Source organism: Bubalus bubalis, chromosome 2 (genome assembly GCF_019923935.1).
Source record: "Bubalus bubalis isolate 160015118507 breed Murrah chromosome 2, NDDB_SH_1, whole genome shotgun sequence".
Lineage (NCBI taxonomy): Eukaryota > Metazoa > Chordata > Mammalia > Artiodactyla > Bovidae > Bubalus > Bubalus bubalis.
Window position 1 is genome coordinate 131808779 of NC_059158.1, and position 24430 is coordinate 131833208.

Here is a 24430-nt window from a genome sequence, read left to right on the forward strand (position 1 = left end):
TTTAGTTGCAGCATGTGGGAACTAGTTCCCTAACCAGGGATCAAACCCAGGCTCCCTGCATTGGGAGCACAGAGTCTTAGCCACTGGACCACTAGGAAACTCCCCCCAAATTCCTTTTAATTATCTTTTTTAAAAAGTCTATTAAACATATATATATATTTTTAAAAGATGGTACTCACTAAAGGGCAAAGAGAGCAAATTTAAAACTTTAAAAATACATTTTATGAAGAATCTTATGTGTAAGTATACTGATGGAAAAAATAATGTGACCTCCCCCCATATATATTTATACAAGTCCTAAGTATTAACCAAAAGATTGTCAATGGATCTTTCTGAAGAAAATTATCTGCTTAGAGTTTTGGACCTTGGATCTCACTTAAGAAATAGAGGTGGCAGCTTGGGCTGGAAGTCTGGGAAAGACGGAGATTGAAAGGCGCACAGAAGGGGCCTCCAACTAAGAGGAGGCAGAAGTCTCATCACACTAAGTCCATGTGCCCTGACAGCAGCTCTTTCTAGTTAAACTTTATTCCCCACAACATGGTAGAAAGAACTGTCAACCCCTTACTGAATTTGGTATAAGCACCATTTCTGCTATGCTCTCTATTCCTCCCTTTGTTGTTTATCTTGTTTTCACAACAACAGTGAGGTCAGCAAATCAAAATATTTCCCCAAGGAAATCAACAAATTTTAAAAAGAGCCCAGTTACTTTTCTTGAGACGTAGTTCTGGAAGTGCAGAGCTTTTAGTGCAAGTGTGCCCACTTATATGTGTTTTCATCGCATTGGATTGTACCCCTGGAAAGCAATTTTCGATTCAATCAAAAATTTTCCTTCTTTTTCATTATATTTTCTAATTGTTCCTTCACTCAGAGAATTTTCTTTTGCACTGATGAAGGGGAAAACCCTATAAACCTTTGTTTAGTACAAAGGATAATATCTGTACATGATTGTGTGCATGTGTACACAGGCAGGGGATGTCATGTTGTATTAGCCACTTGAGATTTGTCATTTAACTATAAAAACAAATCACTAACACTTAGTTTTATGTGGCCATCTTAAGATACACATTTTAAAAATGAGATACAGTGTTTGAAGCCAGTGTTTCTCATGTTCTTCAAGAAAGTGTATTTATTGATAATTTGAAAAAAATTCATTTGAGTCTTTTAAGACTGCATATTGACATATTATATATGCAAAAATGAGCAATTCTTATGCATTCTATAAATCTCTATAGATGCTTTATTTTTCTCCCCCAAGGAATGGGAACTCAGAACACTTAGACAATTACATCTATTTGTATTCAAGAGTTTCAGCTGCTCATAAGCCATCAACTAGCTGAATGAACTGACACTGAGGTCTAAGCCTGCATTCTCCAGCTCAGTGACACTGAAGCTGTGTGTGTACTTCCTGTGGTTTTCACTAGAAACTAAAGTCAGTGCGTTTTACCAGTTTTGAAGCTGGTCGAGCCCACTGTGGAGTGGACCTCCAATGCAGGCGATTTGCTGTCGCCTCTTCCAGTCTTGCAGCTCCTCCACCAGCATGCTGTTCATTAACAAGTCCGTCTCATTCACTATCTGTGTCATCTTACTCAGGGCTTCCTAAAACAAAAGTGACTACTGAGAAGATTCTTATGACGCACAACCAAAGTCACTCACAATTCAATCTAGAATACAGCCTGCCTAACCTGGGAGATAAAACTCTGGGTAAAAATTTTGACCAAACATTTTACCAAATACTACCTTCTATTTGCCATAGGACTGCCTTTTCAAATAATTAAATTATTGCAATTCAATAACATCATGAAGAAAAAAGCATGATCACAGTTAACATTCTCATAATATCTCACAATGGTCTCATATCATTAATATAAATATGTTGAATTTGTAACTCCTATGACAATATTGAATCCTATAGTCATAAAAGCCATTTATCTGCTTCTTAAAAGGCCATTTATAAATTGAATTTACATTCTTATAAATATCTTAATGCATTAATTCTTAAATGTACTGACTAAAATTTGAGCCTCTGTGTGTTAGTTTTTGGGCTTCTCAGAGCCCTAGTAAAGAATCTGCCTGCCAATGCAGGAGACTTAACAGATGCAGGTTTGATCCCTGAGTTGGGAAGATCGCTGGAGGAGGGCACGGCAACCCACTCCGGTAGTCTTGCCTGGAGAACCCCATGGACAGAGGAGCCTAGCCCAGCTACAGTTCATAGGGTCACAAAGAGTCAGACATGATTCAAGCATTATACCACACACACATGTTAGTTTTTATTACCACTTTATCTGGGTTTGGGGAAGCATAGTGGGAAAGGATAATTTTCAAAGGCTTAAGGATTAGAAGATATGAATTTCTACCCTGGCTTGGCCACAGGCTATGTAAATTTGAACAAGTCATTTTACTTTGCTTTCTCATCTATACAGCCAGGTGAATGGACTGAATTATTTCTGAGGTTCCCCTTCTCCTTAAAATCTTATTTAAAGTAGAATAAGACAGCATGCATAAAATGTATAGCATAGATTCATTATGTATAAAAGTATTAAGCTTATCTTGGGTTAAATATTTATATATTTAAAATCTGATATATGGTTGTTTAAGTTTATAATTGATTTAGGGTGAAAATAATTTTACATTTATTTGTGCTTACACAAATTCCTGCACAAAAAAGTGAAGCCAAACTTTTAGAAATAAACTATCAATTTCAGTAACTGGCTAATTTCAGTTGTGTTTCTTTTCAAAGAGAGGTAGAATTGAAATAGAGATATTTCCCCTCTTTTAAAATACTTTATTGAGCCAGAAAAATATTCTTCCTCTCCTTGGGAAGAGATGAGATTGAATATGTTCAGGATTCAATGGACTATCCTGAAATCTACAAAATTATTTAATACGTCCTTTCTCATAATAGAAACTGGGACACATTTCCGCAATAAAATGTTAGTAGTCATCAAGTAATATCTTAATTATACATGTACAGTAGAACCCATCTCAGCATATTAAGTACAGCAACTAAAACAGTCATGTCTGAAATAATGGCAAATAAAAACTAGGTAAAATGTTCTTAAAATTAATGGTAGCTATAGTACAGGCACCACATAAGCAGAATAAATAGACTCTAGAGAGTCTGCTTTGTAAACTTAGGTAGAGAAACATGGCAAACAGTATGATACTCTTCCTAGAAACATTGCATAAATGGAACTGATAAAATCATTCAGCATAAATGGAACTGATAAAATCAAAGAGCTTCTTTTCAGTAGGACTAGATATAGAAAAAGGAAAAAAGTAGACAAAAGGCCAAATTAGAGTTCTTCACTAGCCTTTCTTTTGAAGTCCAGGCTGTTCAGCATTTCCTGCAGAGTTAAAACTTCCTGATTCATTAGGGCACTGTTCTTGTCACCCTGATCTGTGAAGGAGAAGAGATCAGATTTAGAGTCCTCTCCAAGGAAAAGGTCTTTGTCCTGAAAGCCAAGCTGGCTGTAACCTGCCATCCTAAGATCCAGGATGTAAGAGCAGAAATGCGGCCATTAATGATGAGCTTGGAAGTAAATCCTTGACTGCTCATATTGCCAGGAAGGATTACATCCAAGCATGCCAGAGATGAACTCTCTATCTTACAGAATTTGAGAGAACACCCTTCTTCACGATATTCCTTTTAGGGGCTGGGAGAGAGGAGATATAAACATTTTTATAATGGATTCTTTATTAGATCATCTCTACATTTATAATGACTTTGGCTCGTAGGCATGTGTAAGAAAGGAAGGGGCCTTTCTTTGTGCCCATAATTAAATCATATTGACCCCTCCTGAGGTCTTGACTCAATCTCCTGTAAGGGCTGTACTTTTATACACAGTCTCATGAACTAATAATGACTAAATCCTTTGCTTTCTCTTTTTCTTTGCAAAACAAGCTAGACTCACAGTGAAACCAGAAGAAGTGGGAGTTGCAAATTAAGAAAAATCTCTGGCTGAAAAAACCCCAAATGATTTATCCTCTTAAATGGAAAAAGTACAATAAACATCATATTATTTAATTTGAACTTAAAAACGTATTGGTATATAGTAAGTGACTATACCAACTGTTCATGTATCTAAATGAAGGCCTAACTGTTCATATATCTAAATGAAGCTCTGGAACACTGATAGGGCTTCAGTAATTGTGAAAAAGAGGCTCCTGAACAATGTGTGGCAAATTTCTCTACAAAATAGCACTGGTCTCCAAGAAGTATTTCTGGCTGTATTAATTCACAAATTCACTAAATCCTAGATCCCATGTATAGCAAACTCTTGCTTAGATAGCATTTTATCAACTCAAAACTTAATTAGCTAATACTTTTCATTCTTCACCAGCAAGGATATAACTTGTTTCCCATGTATCTTTCATTTCACTTAAAACATTTCCTTTCACTTATAACCAACAAAATAAATACTTGGTGATTTAAGTGTTAAAATAATCATCTTTATCCTTCATACTTTTTATGAAGTACTGAAAGATATTAAAGTAACTAATTGTAACATAAGTTCAAAAATAATGTTATTGTTATAATGTATTTTATTACATTCTAATTAATAAAATTGGTAGTTCACATATGAAATTTAGAGTGAGGCTGCTTTCAATGAACAGTAATAGTTGATTAAATGTGCAATTGTTCTAAACCTTTTTAAGATCATGGACCCCTTTGATAATCTGATGAAACCTGTGTTGTGTGAATTTCTCCAAAGGAAAAAAACTGTACATACAATTATGCATGTACAAAAACTGTACACACAAATAATTGTGCATACAAATTCATGAACATACTTATAATCATAACATAATAATCAACATTTCATGGGAGTCAAGACATCCTGAAGGTGCCAGGAGAACATGTCACATCTTACCTACACCAGGAAAAACTAATATCCTCTCTTTGAAATATTAGATAGGAAGTTAATAAGCATTAGATCACAATCATCCATATTATTCTTTCCAGATAAATTTTAAGCTAGCATTTCAATAGTTAAGGATGATTTTGTAAATCATCTATAAAAAGAATTTATATATAATGTTTTTAAAAATTATTTTTAAATAATTTTAGAATTACAAGAAGTTACAAAAAATAGTATAGAGTTCCCATATAGACTTCACACAGCTTCCTCTAATGTCTTACATAACCATAGTACAATGGTCAAAGCCAGTAGATTAACACTGGTACAATCCTATTAACTAATCTAGACCTGATTAAAATTTCTCTAATTGTTTCACTAATTGCAGCGCATTTTAAGTGACCAATCTATTATTACTTGTAAATCTTAGATCTTTGTAAATATTCTCATTCTTTCCTTACATTTCTTTAAAAACACCTAATTGTAAATAACCTCAATATTTAACCACAAAGAAACAGTGAAATAAATTGCAGTGTCCTTACATTTTGATATTTATATAATTATTGAAATTATGTGTGTAAAGATTTTTTTAATATGAGGAAATATGTAAAATAAAAGTTTAGCTTAAAATACTATTTAAAAACTATATGCAAGCTGATTTCATTTTTTGTAAATAAATCTCTATGGATGTATTTTGAACATGTAGAAAAAGCCTGGAAGAAAATATACTAACATTTTGATGGTGTTATATCTAGATAGCAGAATTTTGTGTGATTTTTAAATTTGTAACTTTTTTTGTACTTTCCCAATTTCCTACAGTGAATAACATTTCTACTTTTAATTTTAAAAAATTATAGTAAAAATCTCACCTAGAGATAATATTAGTAATTTCCTGATTATAATAGACAATTATTATTCCTTTTCTGAATTGTGATAATGATATTTTGATTCTACAGGAAAATGTTCTTAGCTTTTGGAGAACCATTCTGAAATAGGGGTTATTTCTCGTGAGCTTTATAATTTTAATGGTTGGTAAAAAATAAATATTTATATGAAGAGAAAAGAAGGAAGTAAATTAAATTCTCTTCTCCTGCATCCTCTCTTCAAAAAAAAAGGAACTAATTTATCAATTATTTCAGGAAAGAAGAAACCCTAGTCATATCCCTTTGTGGAATTGTAGACAAAACAAAAACTTACCCATTGTCTGAATTGTTTTATACCTGTAATCAAATTCATCTTGTAGATCTTCTAAATATTTGGTGTCTTGTTCTGTCATCTTTTTACAAAAGAAAACATACTCTGTTGTTGCAATTAATCATGCCAATGAAACAATACCATCCATCATCAGTATTTCAAAATACACTGTTTAGTGCTTCCAATCTCCAGTAATATCCCAGATTAATTATATAAAATAGAACCACAATTTCTAAAGAGCTAATTCCCATGAAAACTGAATGGCTCTGGAAGAACGAGACTGAAGTTGCTCTTCCATTTTCTCTTCCTGAGTGTTTGCAAATTTCAGCATCTTGTCTCTCATTTCTCAGTAAATTCCAAATGATGCTACTAACATCTTTTTTATAATATGGATACTTTATCCACTTAACTCCATATAGCTCTGTATTAATGTACCAACTATCTTTTTGCTTAAAGTCTCCTTTATCAAAGGATATATATGACAATACAGTTTAAATTTTTTTCCTCTGAACCTCTTAGAAAATATTTATGCCTCCTCTGTGTATCCTGTTCATTTCTGTCTTTGAGATTTTTGCTTTTACTCTTCTCCAAATCTAGTGATGTTTTCTTCTCAGACATAAAGATGTCAGAATCTAAGCTAAAGGCTTTTCATATAGTATTAGATCTCATGTAGTCCTCCCAACCAGCTTGTTAGAGTGGTTATCCTTACTTCTACAGATGAAGAAGCAGAGGCTTGGAGATGTAAAGTAACTTACTTGCCTGAAGCCACATGGCTTCTCATTGATGGAGACAGTGTGACTCCAATTTTCAGTAAATTGAAGTTCAAAGCTTTCCCCAAAGAAATCTTTTCTAATATGAACATAGCGTGTGAGAGATATTTATCTTATAACCAAGTACCCCATGACTACTGTACACAGTAACTTTGGGCACAGAAGAGAAAGGTGCATGGAACGGGGACCACTGCTCGTCTTTTCTACTATCTATAAGAGATCACTCACCTGCACACTATTTTTAATGGCAGCCACTTTGTGCTCCACATTCCTCTGTCTTTCTGAAACTGAAGAACTTTGTAAGGATTTCTCCAGAGGTCCCTGGAAAAACGTTTGGAAATTTCAACATATTAAAAAAATTTTTTTGATATGGACCATTTTTTAAGTCTTTATTGAATTTTTTACAACATTGCTTCTTTTTTTTTTTAATGTTTTGGTTTATAGGTTGCAAGGCATATGGGATCTTAGCTCCCCGACCAGGGACCCAACCTGTACCCCCCTGCATTGGAAGGCAAAGACTTAACCATGTACTGCCAGTGAAATCCCTGAAACTTCAACATATTGATGAAACAGGCTTATGATGAATGTAGTATATGTAATATACTTTGAACTGAGGTCTGGATCAGTATGATATGAAATATTCTACAGCTATTAAAAACCATGCTGTAGAAAAATATTTAATGGCATACGTGTATGTGTGCTCAGTTGCTTCAGTCTTGTCTGACTCTTTTCGACCCTTATGGACTGCAGCCCGCCAGGCTCCTTTGTCCATGGGATTTCCCAGGCAAGAATACTGGAGTGGGTTGCCATTTCCTCCTCCAGAGGATCTTCCCAACCCAGGGATCAAATCCATTTCTTTTGCATCTCTTGCAGTGGCAGGTAGGTTCTTTACCACTAGAGCCACCTGGGGAGCCCTTAAGGACATACGAGTAGTGTTACAGTATTAAGAAATAGAGCAAATTATAAGACACTATATGTTTGTGATCTTTGTTGCTTGTGTATGTATGTGTTTACTTATAAATATCTAGATATATGTATAGACATGTAAACTCAAGCACATGTGACTGGAAGAACACATACACCAAAATATTATCATTTGTTATCTTTGAACAGTGAAATTACAGATGATTTTACGGTTAAAATTTTTTTCCTGTTTTTCTACATCAGACCCATGTGACTTTTGAAATTCTATAAGATATGAAACTACATTAAGTTGTACTTGAATTCAGAATTAGGGATGTTGAATCAGCCAGGATGAAATTTATTTTTATTTTGGAACAAAGAGAGTTTACTAAAGAATATGTAAAAATTTTAGCCTGGTTAAGTATTAATGGAAAGACTAACCAGCTACTCCAAGCTATGTTTCTTGGCCACTCTAATAACCTATCTGAGTTTGTTCTTTAGCTATAATATTTACATAGATGTCTAGAGTTGAGAGAATGTCCATAAACCCTTCACCTTATACTTGGATAGGGAGGTATGGTTAGAAAGGGTGATGATTAAATAGAAAATGAGTCCCAGAACCTCAAGTGGAACCCAGGTCCTTAACTTTCAATCAAATGTTCTTTCAACTATATCACATTCTTCAGATGATTTGTAAAATTGCCTCTTTCTCATTTTGGCTCCCATTATTTCTGTGTGTGTGTGTGTGTGTGTGTATCTCCATATATTGTCTATTGCTTTGAAGTTTACAAACCAGTGCTTCTTTTGTGGTAGTATGTAGTACTAGAAGATTGTTTGAGAAATGATTTTGATAAGCATCTATTCAAATAAATGTTTCTAACTTGGCTGATACCTGATATGTGAAGAGAACAACAAAAACAATACACACTCACACATATATATATAATGACTAGAGATAAGAGGGCCACGAAAAAAGGACAACTGAGAATATATGAAAATATCATATATTAGTAATAGAATCTTAATTTTCATCCAAATTTTCACTGAATCAAACTATGTTTATTTTAGAAACTTACTAACTTTAGATTTTAAAATTAAAGATGATATCATTCTTATTCACATCTAAAAAATAAGAGTAAGTTGTTAAAACTTCATACTTCTCTAGAAACAACCATTAACTGACAGCAAGCAAATTTGAGAATTTTTAATAGTTGAAAAAAAGATACTTTGGATCTTCAAAAATAAATACAGTAGTGTGAATCACTAAATTACTCAGCAAGACATTTAGAAAGTTGATTATCTACATGCTCTTTCCTTTTTAAATGGAGTATTCCCAAGGCCTTCGTTAACTCCTCTACTTATCTTTGATGGGGACTCTGAATTCTTTCAGCATAGTGGGATAAAATGTACTCTAAAATATGGCAGGGCAGAGCACACTGAAACAGACAAGAAGTATTTATGGAGTTTCTGTAAGAAAATTCCTGCTTATAGACTAGTTTGGACCTGTGGTGTAGGAAACTGCGAAATACTGAAGGGTTTCCAGCAAGATTGTCCCTGAGGATAAACATGCTGAAAGAAACAGAGCCTAAATGGTACTTAGGAATTTAGCCAGGAAGTGGTTACTCTGTTCTTCAGCTGATTTTATAAGACCACTGTGAGCAGTGGAAACAGAAAAGAACGTATAGATAAGATTTCAGAAACAAACTCTGGAAAGACTTGGTAGTTATCTCAGTAAGAAGGCAGAGAAAAGCAACTATTCAGAGGATCCCAAGACCTTGATTCCAATTGGCTGAACAGATAATAGCACCATTAATGTAGACAGAAGAAGATGGTTGGAAAGAAGATTAGAATTTCTGTTTTAGAAAATTTGAGTTCTGGGTGAAAAGATCGCAACTGGAGAAAGTATTACCTGAACAGGCATGTTGGCGGCAGCCAATATTCTCCTCTCTTCCCTTAAACAATTTGAAATAACCACAGCTACGTGCATTGGGTTTCCATGAAATTTTCCCTGAAAAAAATTGAACAAAAACAACATAAAATCTTAAATATATACATCACTATTTGAAGATTAAAATAACCTCCCAATAAATATGTGAAATTGTTTGGGATTTGTTTCAGCTATCTATTCTATTATAAAGCCAAAGAAACTTATATTGTGAGTGTAGACATCTATGTAACATATTGTTCCCTCTCCAGAAGTTATTCTTAATGATTAAAAATACTTCTTGAGCACCTTTGTAGGAAAGGCTCTGAACACACATTCAGAAGGATTGGTTTACTTTGGGCTTAGGATAAGTTCTACAAGAGTTACTTCTTTGTAAATTATTATTAGGAACCATGGTGGTCCCAGCTGTTCATTTGTTAACTCTGTTCTTCCTGACTTGTTTAACGCATTGTTTTTGGTCCCTGTTTGGTGGTCTTTGTATCAACTAGCTCATAATTATGTCAGTATGCTAGAGCAACCCCCCAGGTGGCTCAGATGGTAAAGTGTCTGCCTACAACGCAGGTAGACCTGGGTTCGGTCCCTGGGTCGGGAAGATCCCTTGGAGAAGGAAATGGCAACCCACTCCAGTATTTTTGCCTGGAAAATTCCATGGATGGAGGAGCCTGGTAAGCTACAGTCCATGGGGTTTCAAAGAGTCGGACATACTGAGTGACTTCATTTTCACTTTCATTTCCATGACATCTAAGCATATACATGTTTTATTACCAATGCTAATGTAAACTGGCAGCCCGTGGGCCTAATTCAGCCATAAGGTATGTTGTGTAAGTTGAAATATTGTAGTTCCTTCAGGGGAGCTTGTACTACCCCAAATTGCCATAATATCTATCACTGAGTGACCCAGGCACTCATTTCCTTTACCTGCTAGCCTCCCATAGGTGTCTGTGTTTTCTTGGTTTACAGAACTAATTTGAACAGCATCATTTTACTCTATAGGGTTAAACTTTGTTACTAGACCTCTCCATGGCAGGATTAACAGGAAGCACAATAAATGTAAACAAATGCATTTTTTTTTATTTAGTTTCCTTCTCCCTCCTCTCTGAAGGAGGTGCTAATTACCCACAAAATGGCCAAAAGATCAACAGTAGAAAAGATAAAATAGCAAACCACAAAGTGGAAAATTAATAATCAAAAGTAGATTATACAGACTAGTAAATCAAAGGGTATTTCTGGGAAAGAAATAAGGTTATTGTTTGTAAACATTTTTATGGCCTTGACCATTGCTACAATTTTATTAGATGATGCTTTCTAATTAGCATTTCTATTGGTAAAGTTAGGGTAAGCACCAAGTATCTGGTTTCATATTCTATTGCTTTCAAAACATTTTCCCCCTTTAAAATCAGAAAACTCCAAAAGAAAAAAACAAAAATGAATTGACAAAAACTCTTAAGGTAAAGAAGTTAAAATTATCCTGTTTATTTTTTATTTTTTTTTAATTTTATTTTATTTTTAAACTTTACATAACTGTATTAGTTTTGCCAAATATAAAAATGAATCCGCCACAGGTATACATGTGTTCCCATACCAAAAATTCTGATTTCTGCATGCTAATAATTTCTGATTCTCCTTAGTTTGAATTTATTTCTGTTAAAATTTTCCCATCAATTTATTTTTCCCCATATATCTTCTATTGAACTCTCCAAGAAAAGCTTTGTTTTCTCATTTTGCCCTTATTTTTAAAATATTCCACTGAAAACAATAAAGGGTTTCTCCCAGGACTAGTTTGGAGTCTCTGTTATTTATGTTAAGTTGAAAGATTTTTCTATCCAAGATCAGGAGTTCCTCTAATATCCTAAGAACCATCACTATTTGTTTTTCTCAGTGTTTTAGAAGTTCTTCATTGTTGATCATTCAGATACTATCTTTCAACATTTCTCAGCTTCTTTGTCTACATTTCTTCTTTTTTCTTTCCTACTTGAACTTCTTTTATCTTCCCTTTCACATTTCAGTTTCCCCCCTGTGAGGTTACATTATTCATTTTTTTCTGCTTTGTTAAGAGCAAAGAATCACATTTTTTACCCAGGCTATCTTTTCACTTTCCTTTTGTATTTTCCTAAACCATTATCTCACTTAAATATATGAGATGAAAACATCTTATGGAAAATTGATCGCTATAGATTCAAAACAAAACTAGCACTTTTTAAAATGATCAGGTAAATTTAAAATTTTTATTTTTTATTGAAGTATTGTTGATTTACAATGCTGTGTTAGTTTCAGGTGTACAGCAAAGTGATTCAGCTGTGTGTGTGTGTGTGTGTGTGTACTAAAAGATGTAGTTATGTTCACCTTTCAGTAGTTACTGTGTACATGGACCATGGACACTCCTCCTACCAGAAAGCAACAACAAAAACAGAAACAAAAAAACAGAAAACCCACCCCTAAGTGTATGTTGGTGGAAGGAAGGAAGGAAGGGAAATTACCCTTTTTCGTGTGTGTGTGTGTGTGTGTGTGTGTGTGTGTGTGTGTTTCTCTGATGTGTGTGTGCTGTATGCTTAGTTGCTCAGTCATGTCCAATTGTTCACAACCCCCATGGACTGTAACTCACCAGGCTCCTCTGTCCATGGGGATTCTCCAAGGCAAGAATACTGAAATGGGTTACCATGCCCTCCTCCAGGGATCAAACCCAGGTCTCCCACATTGCAGGTGATTCTCTAGCGTCTGAGCCACCAAGTTGGAGGGAGGAAGGGAAATTACCCCTTTTCTAGTGTGTGTCTGTTTCTCTTGTGTGTAGGTATTGCAAATACTTTCTATCTCCCGCTGTCTTTTCACTATCTCTTAGTGTCAATAAAGAGAAGTTTTTAATTTTAGTGAAGTCAAATTTATTAATTCTTCTGTTTATAGTTAGTTTTTTATGACTTAATCTTTCCCTAATCTACAGCCATGGAGACTTTTCCCTATATATATATATATTGTAAGCCTTTAGAGTTTTTCCCTAATTGTAATTCACTTGGGGCTTATTAATAGGAGTGGTCCCTTTTGCTTTTTTCTATACGAATATTAGTTCCAACAATATTTATTGAACATTTTAGTTTTTCACCACCACTGCTGGGTGAACTGTCCTAGCAAGTGCCCATATATGGATGGAGTGGCTTCTGACTCCATTCCACCCTATGGTTCTATCTGCTTTATCAACAGACCATCTTAATACAATTACAGTTATACAACTACAGTTATATAACAAGTTTTTTGATGTCAAGTATAATAGGCTTTCTCTGCATTTTCACATAAATTTTAGAATCACCTCATCAAGCTACAAACACACATGCACACAACCCTGTTGAGAATCTGAATGGCACTAAATCTTTAGATACTTGGTATCTTTATAATTGTGTTCTAATCTATTTATTTAGGTCTTCTTTAATGCCTATTATTATATCTTTCCACAGAGATCTTACACCTTTTTTTTAGTTTATTTCTATGTAGTTGGTATTTTTGATCAATGGATAGTATCTTTCTTTCTTAAGTGTTTTCACTAGTATGTAGAAATATATTTGACTTTTATGTATTGACTGAATCCAGCAACTTTGCTAAATTCCAATAATTCTAATAATGTACTTATAATATCTCTTACCAAGTGTAAACATTTATCTGTAAATTCTTTTGGATTTTTCTGCAAATACGAATCAAATCTTATATGACTATTGATAACATTTTCCCCTTTTCCTTTATCTAATTTCCATCAGAATTTCACCTTCACATTATGACTTGTTTACAAAAGCACTGGTTAATTTCCAAACATAGGGATTTTCTATTATCCTTTTAACTAATTGTTATAGATTTTTAAAAGTCTGATCAGAATAGATTGTTTAATGACTTCGGTCACAAAATTCACTGAGAATTGTTTTGTGGCCCAGCATATGGATTTTCTGTAAATGTTTCATGTGAGCTTGTAAAGAATGTGAATTCTGCAGTTGTTGGGTGCAAATGTCTCATACATGTTCATTAACCTAACTTAAATTGTTTTGTTCAAATTTCTGTATCCTTGCTGATTTTTCTCTCCCTCATTAATTTTATCAAATATTGAAAAAGGCATGTTAAAATCTAGTTTGTGAATTTTTCTTCTTGTGGTTCTTTCATACACATTCATACTTGTTATATATTACTAGTCAAATCTTTCATTACTATGAACTGATCTTTATCTTTAAGAATGCTTTTTGCCTTGAAACAAAAATATAATATAGGCCTAGAAGTGGGATTGCTGGATCATATGGCAACTCTATTTTTAGTTTTTGAAGGAAACTCTACACTGTCCATACTGTTCTCCCTAATGATTGCACCAATTTACATTCCCACCAACAGTGTAGGAGGGATCCCCAAATGGATCCTTAAAAGGATCAAGAGTGTGAGTTTGGATTATGAAAAGCAGTGTAAATGATAATAATTAAACACGTATTTTAATTTTTCCTCAGTGGTATCATGCTGTAAATTAGGGCATTCTGTTCAAAGGCAGCAGGAAGTTTCTGATAAATGTATATTGTACATCTTAATGATAGTCCTGTGCATGATTCATTTCCTCCAGCCTGCTATTGTGCTGATATTTTATTCATCTATTGTGAGGCATTTGGTGATTTCTCTTGCCACTGTTGCTTTGTCTATGATAGGCAATCCTTTTGCATGAGTCTCAAAAATAAAATATAATACAACTTCTAATAGTGGGCATCTTCCTCCCTTTCTTATATCTTGTAAAGTACTTTATTGTTGCTTTCTAAGAAAACATGGAATTTAGGACCATCCACCTAGTGACAATTAACTTGCTTAACAAATATCAAATTTATGCATTGCTGATTTGTTCCTGTCCCATCCTGCATGTGAGCAAACTCCAGGAGATGGTGAAGGACAGAGAAGCCTGGCATGCTGCAGTCCACGGGGTCACAAAGAGTCGGACACCACTGAGCAACTGAACAACATTCTGCATACATGAAAACTATTTGTTTCAATACTAAATCACAGTATTATATTAATGACACTTAAACAGCAATTAAATTCAATGTCTTGTATCAACAGTGCACATAGCTCAACCAAAGTGACATGAAGAGCTATGACTTAATTTTACTTCACAGGAAATGGCCATAACATTGTGACTGCTACCTGACAGTAGTAACTAGAGATGCTATTGATCATAAGATGCATTTTGATTTCAGAGACGTTAAAATGCAGGAAAAAATGTCTTAGAATCAACGTGCTCAGTCGCTCAGTCGTGTCCAACTCTGTGACTCTTTGGGCTGTAGCCTGCCAGGCTCTTCTGTCCATGGGTTTTTCCCAGCAAAAATACTGTAGTGGGTTACCGTTTCCTCCTCCATTAGAATCAACAAATGTGCTATTTTATTATTCTTGCTGCTTTTGGCTAAATTCCTTGGCTTTCCTGCAAATTTTTCTTCTAGTACCTTCCATTTAATTTCTAAATTTGACTTGTCGCTAGTTTCTCAGCTCTTTTTCCCCAGATAGTCCAAAGAGTACCAGAGTCAGAGGTTAAGGAAGTGATAAGGCTGCTCAAAACAATCTCCTTCATTCGGGTGGCATGAAATCTGAGATTTCATCGCTAGACTTTCAGTCTTCCCAAGGATCCCCTTTAAAATGCAAAGACATAAGGGAGAGTTAACACTGCGTTTACGTAATTCCCTCTGCACTGTGAAGGATTTATCAGATGTGCTCTCTGGCTGCAGTGACCTGGTGCCTGCAGGCTGAGTGTAATGGATTCCAGGGCAAATAAAGGGGGAAGTTTCAGGACAGCCTTGAAAGAAGGAGGCACAGTAACTAAAGGGGCTGGAGGATTCTGAATAAATGTGTAACCAACAACTGTCTGAGCCTGGGTTTCTCTAGAAGCTGACCCTGAGACAAAGATGCCAGTGCAAGAAGTATAACTGAAAATTCATCCCCAAAAACACAGTTATGGGAGTGGGTCAGTGAGATGAAGAAGAGAAGGCATCCAGTAAAGCATGTGCCACCCAGCCATTGGCTCAGATGGGCTGGGAGCCCCCAGGATAGGATAGAACATGTGCCTTAGAGTTATTTGGGCTTCCCAGGTGGTGCCAGTGGTAAAGAACCTGCTTGCCAATGCAGGAGACAAATGTAAAAGACGTGGGTTCAATCCCTGGGTCAGAGAGATTCCCTTGGAGAAGGAAATGGCAATCCACTCCAGTGTTCTTTTCTAGAGAATCCCATGCACAAAGGAGTCTGATGGGCTATGGTCCATAGGGTGTCAAAGAGTCGATCATGACTGAAGTGACTTAGCACAGCACAGATTTATCTATGCCAGGGCTTTGGGAACTGGAGTATTTTTATATCAGCTCTTGTCATTACTAGCCCTAAAGCAAAAACCCACAGATGCCGGCACTTTGAAGTCCACTCGATTGAACTAAAGCCATAAGGTCCAAGGGGCTATGGGCAGGGCAGCCCCTATCTCTGCTCTACCAGCTCTCCTCCTAACCTCAATTTGAGAAATTTTCGATTTCTTATTTTTTTAAACTACCTGAAACCACACTACAGTCAAATGTTGATATTTCTTCTTTTATGGTATCTCTGAGATATGAAGCAGTTATTTCCAACTACTGGGTAAAATGTTTTCATTCATGTTTTTATTGGCAATCTGCAATCTACTGCACACTTCTGGCTGCCAGCTCACACTATCCCCTTTTATCATCCTGAATACTGCTGTTAAATCATGTTTATCCTTGCTCCTTACCAGCATCAAACACACTGGCCATGACAACACACTCTCAGCTTCAGCTTCTTACTATTTCCTTCCCTTTGTTCTGAGCATTTTTCTTAAAGGCTTTTCCTAAGATTTCCTCACTAGAATTATAAGGATATGTCTAAGGTGGAAAAAAAAAAAAACTAAATAGAAGAAGAGCTAATCCAGTTGTCTTAAGGCTGATTTAGACTGGCCAGTCTAATAGATTTAAAAAGCAATTCTCTTTCATGATAATTAGAACAATAATGAAGTACCACTCCACAACTGTTAGGTTGACACTGACCACACCAAATGCTGGTGAGGATACGGTGCAACAGAACTATCAAATGTGGAAGACGCTTTGGCAGTTTCTTACAGAGCTAAAAACACCTTTAGCATACAACCCAGCAATCATGCTCCTAAGAATTTACCCAAATGCATTAAAAGCTTATGTTCTATACATCAGTGTCTCTTTTGCTGTCTCGTACACAGGGTTATTGTTACCATCTTTCTAAATTCCATATATATGCGTTAGTATACTGTATTGGTGTTTTTCTTTCTGGCTTAGTTCACTCTGTATAATGGACTCTGTGGGAGAGGGAGAGGGTGGGAAGATTTGGGAGAATGGCATTGAAACATGTAAAATATCATGTATGAAACTAGTTGCCAGTCCAGGTTCGATGCACGATACTGGATGCTTGGGGCTAGTGCACTGGGACGACCCAGAGGGATGGAATGGGGAGGGAGGAGGGAGGAGGGTTCAGGATGGGGAACACATGTATACCTGTGGCAGATTCATTTTGATATTTGGCAAAACTAATACAATTAAGTAAAGTTTAAAAATAAAATAAAATAAAATAAATAAAAATAAAATTAAAAAAATAAATAAAAATAAAATTAAATTAAAAAAAAAAAGATGACAGCACTAGAATCTGATATCCAAAAAGGTATATTAATAAAATACAATTTTTTCTCTCTATAAAAAAAAAAGCTTATGTTCACATAAAAATAAGCAAGTGTTTACAGAAACATTATTCATAATTATCAAAACTTGGAAGCAACTAAGATGTCCTTGAATGGGTGAGTGGATAAACTGTGGTTCGTACTTCCATGAAGGCTTCCCTGGTGGCTCAGATGTTAAAGAAACTGCCTGCAATGCAGAAGACTCAAGTTCGATCCATGGGTTGGGAAGATCTCCTGGAGAAGGAAATGGCAACCCACTCCAGTATTCTTGCCTAGAAAAATTCTGTGCTAAAAACAGGAGCCTGACAGGCTACAGTCCATGGGGTTGCAAGAGTCAGAAACGACTTAGCGACTAAACCACCACCACATTTCTATGATGAAATATTATTCAGTGATAAAAAGAAATGAGCTGTCAAGCTACACAAAGACATGGAGGAAAATGAAAACATATTACCACATGAATACTGTAAGTCAAAACTGTGGAGACAGTAAAAAGATCAGTGGCTGCCAGAGGTTTGCAGGGTTGGGTAGAAGGATGAATAGAGGGGGAGCACAGGAGATTTTCAGGGCAGTGAAACTCGTCTGTATGATACAGTAATGGTGGACAGATGGTATGAGGCATATGTTAGAATTCAAAGGACTGTGTAACACAAAGAACAAAGGGTAATGCAAGCTATGAACTTTATCTAATAATAATGTATTATTGGTTCATCAGTTACATCCAATACACTACACTAATAATGCAAGATGTTAACAACAAGGGAAACTCTCTGGTGGGGGCAGGGAGAGAGGCTAAGGTAGTATATGGGAACTCTGTACTTTCCACTCGATTTTTCTGTAAACTTAAGACAGTTCTAAAAAAATTAAAAAGTCTATTTTAAAAAAACATCATTCAGAAGTCACAGTTTTCACATATCCTTATGCTTTTCCTTTGACCAAGAAAGAGAAAATTCAAATGACTATAGTTGCCTGCCTCTGTTGTTTAGCTGGCTTTAAATTCTCTTGAGAGTCCCTTGGATTGCAAGGAGATCAAACCAGTCAATCCTAAAGGAAATCAGTCCTGAATATTCACTGGAAGGACTGATGCTGAAGCTGAAACTCCAATGTTTTGGCCACCTGATGCGAAGAACTGACTCAATGGAAAAGAACCTGATGCTGGGAAAGATTGAAGGCAGGAGAAGGGGACAACAGAGGATGAGATGGCTGGATGGTATCACTGACTCAAGGGACATGAGTTTGAGCAAGCTCTGGGATGGACAGGGAAGCCTGGCATGCTGCAGTCCAGGGGATTGCAAAGAGTCGGACACAACTCAGCAACTGAATTGAACTGAAATTTTCTCATCATCACAAAGATTTTCTTAATAAAAAAGAAATGAGGTATAGATTCTCCATGCATACAAATTATTAATGCCCCATTTCTATTTATGCTAATAATAATACATACATCTTGCTGCTGCTAAGTCACTTCAGTCGTGTCCGACTCTGTGCGACCCCATAGACGGCAACCCACCAGGCTCCCCCGTCCCTGGGATTCTCCAGGCAATAACACTGGAGTGGGTTGCCATTTCCTTCTCCAATGCATGAAAGTGAAAAGTGAAAGTGAAGTTGCTCAGTCGTGTCCGACCCTCAGCAACCCCATGGACTGCAGCCTATCAGGCTCCTCCGTCCATGGATTTTCCAGGCAAGAGTACTGGAGTGGGGTGCCATTGCCTTCTCATCTTAAATGAACTTAAAATTAGCTGTAGATGTAAATAGTTTGTCTTGGTTTACTTTTTATTTTTGTGTTGGTTTATTTTTTAAACTAAAGAAAATACTTCTTAAAGGTATCAAACTTAAATTCTGAGTCTATTTCTGGTGCCATGTTCTGTGTCTGTGAAGGCTTAGCTTATCCTAGACAACTGCTCCATGAAGCGGTGGGAGAATTCTATATAAAGTCAGGGGAACCTGAGTTTGTGGTTGTCACTAGCTGTGTGACCTTAGGCAAGGCACTTCTTAACCTTCATTACTCTAATTGCTCCTTGAAAGTGAAAGTGAAGTCACTCAGTTGTGTCCAACTCTTTGCGACCCCATGGACTGTAGCCTACCAGTCTCCTCCATCCATGGAATTTTCCAGGCAAGAGTACTGGAGTGGGTTGCCATTTCCTCCTCCAGGGGACCTTCCTGACCCAGGGATGGAACCTGGGTCTCCCGCATTGCAGACAGACACTTTACCATTTGCTCCTTAGTCAGCTGAGATAACAATACTGGTATCAGAGAGTCATTGCGAGGGGCATGCCAGACAACTGAGAAAGAGCTTTGTAACTTGTGCACGTTCAGTTGCTTCAGACTCCTTGTGACCCCACGGACTATAGCCTTCCAGGTTCCTCTGTCCATGGGATTCTCCAAGCAAGAATACTGGAGTAGGTTGCCATGTACCTCCTCCAGGGGATCTTCCCAACCCATGGATCAAACCCACTTTTCTTGTCTCCTGCATTGGCAAGCAGGTTCTTTACCACTAGTTCCACCTGGGAAACTTGTAAGCATGTAACTTATAAAGTGCTCTAAAAAGAGAAGAGGGTTTTTTTATGTTGTCTCATGGGGGTGTTAGAAGAGTTTAAAGATCATAAACGGTAAATCAATGAAAACAACATAAAAATCTTCCTATTAGTTTCACAAAAAGGAAGAAAACTGACTAAAAAGCCAATAAAGACCAATTTGTTTTCTGGGAAATATATTTACATGAATGTAAAAGAAACTCCAGAAAAAGATAGACTATGTACTGGGGACTTTCAAAACATTAAACAGCAGGGACTTTCCCAGCTTTTCTTTAGGATTAACTTGCACATGTGCAAAAATACATAGCTACTTTAAATTTAAAAAAACCAATGCATACAAGCTAGCAATAAGAAATAATAATACAGTGCTCCCACCTGAGCATAATTCATAAAATATTTGGAAGAAATTAATCAATACTATATTTTCTAAACAAATAGAAAGACCTGAGAAGGAGGAACATGACAAGCTCTCATTAATGATCATCCTTGGGGAAATGAGATGGGTGGGGCGGGGGGTGGGGGAGCTGGATACTTTCATTTTATCTCGATTCTTTGGTATTGTTGGAATTCTAAAGATACTTAAGCGTGTGTTACTTTTATGATTAAAACAAAACAAGTAGTGATAAATCACTCATATATGCTCCATACCAGATCTTTCTCTTGGCTTGATTTATGCAGAAGTTTTTGTAAAAGATGAATGTTGGTTTTGAAAATGTGTCATTCAGGTGAAAAGAGAAAAAAGAAGAGTCAGAGTCTAGTTAGATCATTATAGTGACTAAATTTCAATGCTCTTGGGGAACTCAGTCTTGTAATTAAGAGATAAATTAATTGCTTAATTCAAAGTGACAGGAAGAAAACAAGATAGATGCTAACAAACTCTACTTATCATTTATATGTTTGAACATAACAATACTAGAACTTGCCGTTTACTGAATATCTATTATATGTAGGGTGCATTATAAAAGCTGACAATAGTCTGCAAGATACCTTTTAGGAAGCCCAGAGGTCACATCATTTGTGAACGGCACTGAACACTAAAGTTAAGGTGAAGGAGTGCTTCAAAAAATAGGTGTATCTCATTCTATAAACCATCACCTTTCCAAATCACTATTGTCTTTTTCAAAATGCATTTCTTATTTAACTGGACCTCTTCAGTCACAGCTGCATTCAATTTTACTCTTCCTGGAAATTATCTTTATAATATTGCCCATGATAAATCCGTTCAAGGATTAACCATTCTTTATGGAACCTCAAGATAGTTGCAGTGGTTAAACCAACCAAGAGAAAATTACTATGTGTTTGATTGTAAAATTATTGAATCACATTTCCTGAAATGACTTCAGTCTTAATATCCTCTGGTTATTGTACTTGCTATTCATACAGACAATCTGCCACAGACCCTGAGTGCTCCTGTGTGATCTTGCTGGTGTGCCAAGAATACAAATCCCTGACCACTCATCACTCGTCTCATTTTGGGGGTTTGTATTTGCAGCAGGCAGCCTTACTGCTGCTACTGCTAAGTCACTTCAGTTGTGTCTGACTCTGCGCGACCCCATAGATGGCAGCCCACCAGGCTCCTCCATCCCTGGGATTCTCCAGGCAAGAACACTGGAGTGGGTTGCCATTTCCTTCTCCAATGCATGAAAGTGAAAAGTGAAAGTGAAGTTGCTCAGTCGTGTTCGACTCTTTGCAACCCCATGGACTACAGCCTACCAGGCTCCTCTGTCCATGGGATTTTCCAGGCAAGAGTACTGGAGTGGGATGTCAGTGCCTTCTCTGAGACAGCCTTAAGTGATGTGGTAATGTCTCCGTCTAGAGCAGGCTGGCCTCCCATAGCTGCAAAAGCAGTGAATTCCTCAAGTTCAATGTTCCTCTCCTGTGACACAACCCATTGAGTGTGCTGACGATCATGGTGGGCGCCCTGTAGTACCTGTGTCACCGTTGTAGGACCCAGAGGACAAAGGAAACTAAAGCAAATGAGCCTGAAGCTCTGATTACTACTTTTGCCGTGAATAATAATATCTTTATTATCCGGAAGTCTCAAGTCTTTAACTGGCACAGGAAACAATAAGCTCATTTGTTAAAGAAAAGGGTAAAATTCCAGATCCTGCATGCTTCTCAATACCAATTTGTATTATAAACTTGTAACATTTCCATTATTTGTTCCTATGTCTTATTTCCAATCTATACTGGCATCTTCCAAAAGCAAGAATCAGCTTTCTTCAAGACAAATCTTGTAGTAGCAGTCACCTTACAGGAACCTTGTAAATGCTTGCTGAATGATCAAATGAGAAGATGAGTAAATTACAGTAATTTCCTCTTAACTGAGAAAAAATAGAAAAAGCATAGTATTTGATCTCAGTGTTGGTAAAGAGATTGTCTTTAAATTCTTCTGGAGTTTTTATTAGTCACCTAACCCTATTGCTGCTGCTGCTGCTAAGTCGCTTCAGTCGTGTACGACTCTGTGCAACCCCATAGACGGTAGCCTATCAGGCTCCCCCATCCCTGGGATTGTCCAGGCAAGAACGCTGGAGTGGGCTGCCATTTCCTTCTCCAGTTCATGAAAGTGAAAAGTGAAAGTCAAGTTGCTCAGTCGTGTCCGACTCTTTGCGACCCCATGGACTGCAGCCTACCAGGCTCCTCCACCCATGGGATTTTCCAGGCAAGAGTACTGGAGTGGGGTGCCATTGCCTTCTCCCTAACCCTATTAGCCAGGAATATATAATACTAGAGTTTTTAGATTAGTTGGAAGAGATTAGCAAGGTATGAAATACTCCTGGAGATGGTGACTTTGCTTCAAAAAGCCCTGGTGGGATCTTCATCCTGGTTGACCACTATCACTGGTAGAGGCTGCCTTGGGGAGACTTGAATATTAGGGATGATGCTCTGAGAGTCTCCTGCTCTCTGTATGGTAAGACACATCCTTTACTTATAGTAAAAGAATTGATGTCCTTTGCTTACGTCTAGTAGAATCCTTTAGTCACCCTCTCACCTTTGCTCTCATGATAGCAAGAATACATCATCCTTATAATCAAAGAATATTTAGATGAGAATATAAAGACAAGAAAATGAAATACTAAATGTTAATACTGATAAAGAAGGTATACACACATCTCTCTTGTTGATATGTCTTTATCTAGAAAAAATGAGAGACTAATAAAAAATTCTAGAATGATAAACAAGATGACACTTTTTTATACACTGGTAATAATCATCTCAAACTGAAAATGGAAATAATGTTGCATCCAAAATAGTAAGAAAATATTTTTAAAACTTAAGAATAAATGTAAAAAGAAAGGTACACATTTTACATCAATTAAACTAGGGTCATACTGAAGACTGTAAAGACCTGAAAAGGCAAAAATTAAAAACAACATAAAATAAACATAACAGAATTTTAGGATGTGGGACTTTATCCTAAAAATGTTAATCATCCCAAAATGAATACACATTTTTAATGTAATTGCAGTTAGACTTCCAAGAGTTGATTTTGGAGAGTTTGGATTGAAAGAAAGAGGTAATACAATTCATATGAAAGAAATGTTGCACAACGGTTAAGAAAATTACAAAAGCTACTTAAGTTTTCAGTGCTTAAAATATATCAGGGAATTTTCTAAGTGTTCTATGTTTTATTTCACTTAATCTTCACAACTGTTTGTGATCAATACTATCATCCTGATTTTACAGATAGGCACGATGAGAGAGAGAGACGAAGTAGCTTGAAGCCAAATTTCAATCTGACTCCAGAGTGTGTGTTTTCAACTGATTAACCACCAAGTAATTGTCACCAAGCTGGGGGGAGAAGGACTGGCCATACAGGATGCTGAAATATACTACGAAATGTAGTATATTTATAAGGTATAAATACACTATATAACGTACTTTATAATAATTAATTTTGACATATATCTAGACTAGCAGAGCATAACAAGAGAGTGGTAGAGAATTATTACATAAAAATGAACATACAAAAAACATTTCAATTCAGTGGGGAAAATGATTATTTAAAAAGTCTTGCTGCTATAATTGTCTATTAATCCAGAAGACAAGTTGGATCTTTATATAAAGAATTCTATGTAGATTAAAGATAATTTTTTTTAAAGTAGAATAAGTCAGGAAAACATGTATAATTTAAGAATTGGGAGAGTTTTAACCAAGGCTAGACCCCCTGAAACTATACAAAAAGATGACTTTTTCACTACATTTAAAGATTTTTTCTTGTACAGAAAAAGATGTCATAAAGCCAAAAGACATATGGTAGATTGAGGTAATTATTAGTAACTGTTATTTAACATGAAAAATATTCTTAGTGTTTTTAATATATAATCATTTGAAATTGATAAGGGAGAGCCCAATAGAAGAAAGTGAATGGAAAATTGACAAAAGAGCACATCTAAGTAACAAATAAATATGAAAAAGGACGACCAGCTTCACATGTAGTCAGAGAAAAGCAAACAAAGTAAAAAGAGATATTATTTCCTAACAATCAGGTACACAAGATGAAAAGAAATGAAAATACCTACTATTAATTGAGACAT

The 24430-nt window shown here is 36.0% G+C and overlaps 1 protein-coding gene across 7 annotated transcripts in view; it reads right to left on the reverse strand.

Moving 5' to 3' along the window:
- The window catches only part of STAT4 (signal transducer and activator of transcription 4), a 136455-nt gene that overhangs the window by 33981 nt on the left and 78044 nt on the right, over positions 1-24430 (reverse strand). For all 7 annotated transcript variants that reach the window (XM_025277672.3, XM_044936612.2, XM_025277680.3 and 4 more), the window contains 5 exons: positions 9633-9731; positions 7049-7141; positions 6054-6132; positions 3312-3397; positions 1445-1596 (listed from right to left, as the gene is read on the reverse strand). In XM_025277672.3, coding sequence (XP_025133457.1) covers positions 1445-1596; positions 3312-3397; positions 6054-6132; positions 7049-7141; positions 9633-9731 — 509 coding nt within the window. The remainder of the gene's footprint in view (positions 1-1444; positions 1597-3311; positions 3398-6053; positions 6133-7048; positions 7142-9632; positions 9732-24430) is intronic.